Consider the following 2,995-nt stretch of genomic DNA (forward strand, 5'->3'; position numbering starts at 1 on the left):
ACCTCGTACGGTAGACAACCCTATCTACGTAGCAAGCCTGCAAAAATAGATCAATAATAAAATGCATCACAAACACTTCACTCTAACCTTAAATTACATCACTCTAAGCATATTTTTACTTCAATATGAATGAGTGCTTAAAATAGAAAACTCACCAATAGGAAAGTGATGGGTCCAGTGAATGGGGTGGATTTGTTCTTGACTTTCCAGCTATCATGTGATGTGATTAGCATATCCAAAACGTAGCTGCACCAATTGTACTGCCTCACATTGGAAATGTTGCCAATATCGTCCAAAATACGTGCAAGACATTTCCCATTTGCAGCTGGTGAGATCAGAACATTGTCCAACAGAATAAGAAAAATTTTCTTAAACCACTCACCACCATCTAGATCATTATCAAGTTGCTCTTGCAAATCAGTTGGGTTTATTGAAATTTTGTCCTTCTTCTTAGCATTTACAATGGTCTTCATAACATCATTTACGTCATGCTTCTTTTCCCTATTTATCCTCAGCTCTCCTCTTGGCAGTCCCTAGGTAGCATGCACATCCTCCTCGGTGATGTGTAATGGTTGATCATCAATAAGTTTTATTCTAGAGCAGTTGTCTTGATTAAAATTTTCGAGGAGTGAAAATGTCATTTTAGCAGGAATACTTCTTATCTTCAAATGTACAAGCTGCCCAAACCCCATCTCTTCCAAAGCAGCTATTTGTTTTGAGTTCAATTTCTCAATGGCATCAACAATAACTTTCACCCCTATCTTTACAACTAGTTTAGGTCTTCTTATTTTAAACTGTTCAACAGAAACCATTGTTCTCTTTCCTTTAGCATGTCTTTGTCTCTTTCTAACAGGATGTTCTTCTTCGTCATTTGTTTGTGACCTCCCACGCTTTGAGGCTGGAAGACATAATACAAAAAAATTGGTCAAATTCATGAATACACTCTTAACATAGTTCAAAATTATACATGAATGACTCTGCCATATACATAATATATTTCACTAAGATACTAAATAATTAAATAACTCACTCTGTGGTTTTTGTTTTTGTAGCCTATCATGTTTATTCTTAGACCTCATTTCAGGAGAAGTTGTAGTAACTTGTTTTCGAGGTCCACCTTCCCGATTCTTTGACCTTATTTCAATAGAAGCTGCAGTAAGTTGTTGAGGTCTATCCTCCCGATTCTTAGACCTTTTTCCGGATGCAGCAGCTTCATGGATATGAGAAAAAAAATCACTATAACAAAATATCAAAGAAACATCACTCTAACCTTAGAACCACATCACTGTAACAATGTTTTTACTTCACTGATGTTAATAAAATACATCACTATAGCAAAAACTCAAAGAAACATCACTCTAACCCTGGAACACATCACTATAACCATGTTTTCACTTCAATGATGTTAATAAAATACATCACTATATCAAAAGATCAAAGAAACATCACTCTAACCCTGGAACACATCACTATAACCATGCTTTCACTTCACTGATGTTAATAAAACACATCACTATATCAAAATATCAAAGAAACATCACTCTAACCCTGGAACACATCACTATAACCATGATTTCACTTCACTGATGTTAATAAAATACATCACTATATCAAAATATCACAGAAACATCACTCTAACCCTGTAACACATCACTATAACCTTGCTTTCACTTCACTGATGTTAATAAAACACATCACTATATCAAAATATCAAAGAAACATCACTCTAACCCTGGAACACATTACTATAAACATGTTTTCACTTCACTGATGTTAATAAAACACATCACTATAGCAAAAAATCAAAGAAACATCACTCTAACCCTGGAACACATCACTATAACCATGTTTTTACTTCACCGATGTTAATAAAATACATCACTATAGCAAAAAAATCAAAGAAACATCACTCTAACCCTGGAACACATAACTATAACCATGCTTTTACTTCACTGATGTTAATAAAATACATCACTATATCAAAATATCACAAAAACATCACTATAACCATGCTTTCACTTCACTGATGTTTACAAAATACATCACTATAGCAAAAACTCAAAGAAACATCACTCTAACCCTGGAACTACATCACTATAACCATGTTTTCACTTCACTGATGTTAACAAAATACATCACTATAGCAAAAAATCAAAGAAACATCACTCTAACCCTGGAACTACATCACTCTGACCACAGAAACTACGGTTGTATAAATCACTCTAACCACAAAAACTATGGTTGTATAAATCACAATACACGAAAATATTGTATATTAAAATTAAAAAATAGTATGAATGACTCACAGTCGGAACCTTGGTGTATACAACCGGAACTTCCGGTTGCATTTTTTTTCGTACATTCAAAAGCTACAAAAAAATTCAAATCTAATACAGTTCTAAAATCAAACCTACAAATAAATGTTAATCAATAGGAAATTTACATTTTGAAAAATCTCTTTGATTTGTAGTCATCGTGTTCGGCGAAGGACTGGATGTTGACGACTGGATAGCGACGGCTACGGCGACGGCTACGGCGATGGCGACGGCTACGGCGATGGCGATGGCTACGGCGAAGGCGACAGCGAGGTTGAATCGCGATTTAATTTTGCAGAAGAGAGAAGAGGAGATTAGGTAAAGAACGCGGGTTCTTTCTCAAATGAATTGAATTTTCCAATGACGTAATTTTGGCTGCAATGACCATTATACCCCCGCCTTGTTATTGTGGAGTAAATTTAAGATTGAGGGAACTAATTTCTCCTTAAATTCGAAAATTACATGTATTAATACTAGCTCTTGATTTTCTTGATCTTGTGGCTATGATTTGTTCTCTAGTTATGTAGTTAATGGGCACTTGCCCTATATATATATATAGAGAGTGTGATCAAATACAAACTCTCTATAATACAAACTATATCAACTGATGTCAACGGAGTCTACAAATTCTGTCAACGGGGACTGATGTCAACAGGGGCTGATGTCAACAGAGTGTACAA

General features: G+C 35.1%; 1 protein-coding gene across 1 annotated transcript; it reads right to left on the reverse strand.

Moving 5' to 3' along the window:
* Positions 1-533: 533 nt before the first annotated feature.
* LOC121790073 lies at positions 534-2,497 on the reverse strand. The gene is made up of 3 exons (XM_042188367.1): positions 2,444-2,497; positions 1,031-1,210; positions 534-898 (listed from the first exon to the last, which is right to left on the reverse strand). Exons 1-3 carry the CDS (start codon positions 2,472-2,474, stop codon positions 534-536), a joined length of 576 nt encoding a protein of 191 aa, XP_042044301.1. The 5' UTR covers positions 2,475-2,497.
* Positions 2,498-2,995: the final 498 nt, after the last annotated feature.

This window comes from Salvia splendens, unplaced genomic scaffold, assembly GCF_004379255.2.
Source record: "Salvia splendens isolate huo1 unplaced genomic scaffold, SspV2 ctg403, whole genome shotgun sequence".
In the NCBI taxonomy this organism is placed as follows: domain Eukaryota; kingdom Viridiplantae; phylum Streptophyta; class Magnoliopsida; order Lamiales; family Lamiaceae; genus Salvia; species Salvia splendens.

What these genes read in the sequence shown, in the direction of transcription:
- LOC121790073 (XM_042188367.1), bottom strand. Translation starts at nt 2,474, where the DNA reads ATGACTACAAATCAAAGAGATTTTTCAAAAT. An exon ending in TCAAAGAGATTTTTCAAAAT is followed by an intron (nt 1,211 to 2,443) that starts GTAAATTTCCTA and finishes ATATCCATGAAG; the next exon opens with CTGCTGCATCCGGAAAAAGG. An exon ending in ACAAAAACAAAAACCACAGA is followed by an intron (nt 899 to 1,030) that starts GTGAGTTATTTA and finishes TATGTCTTCCAG; the next exon opens with CCTCAAAGCGTGGGAGGTCA.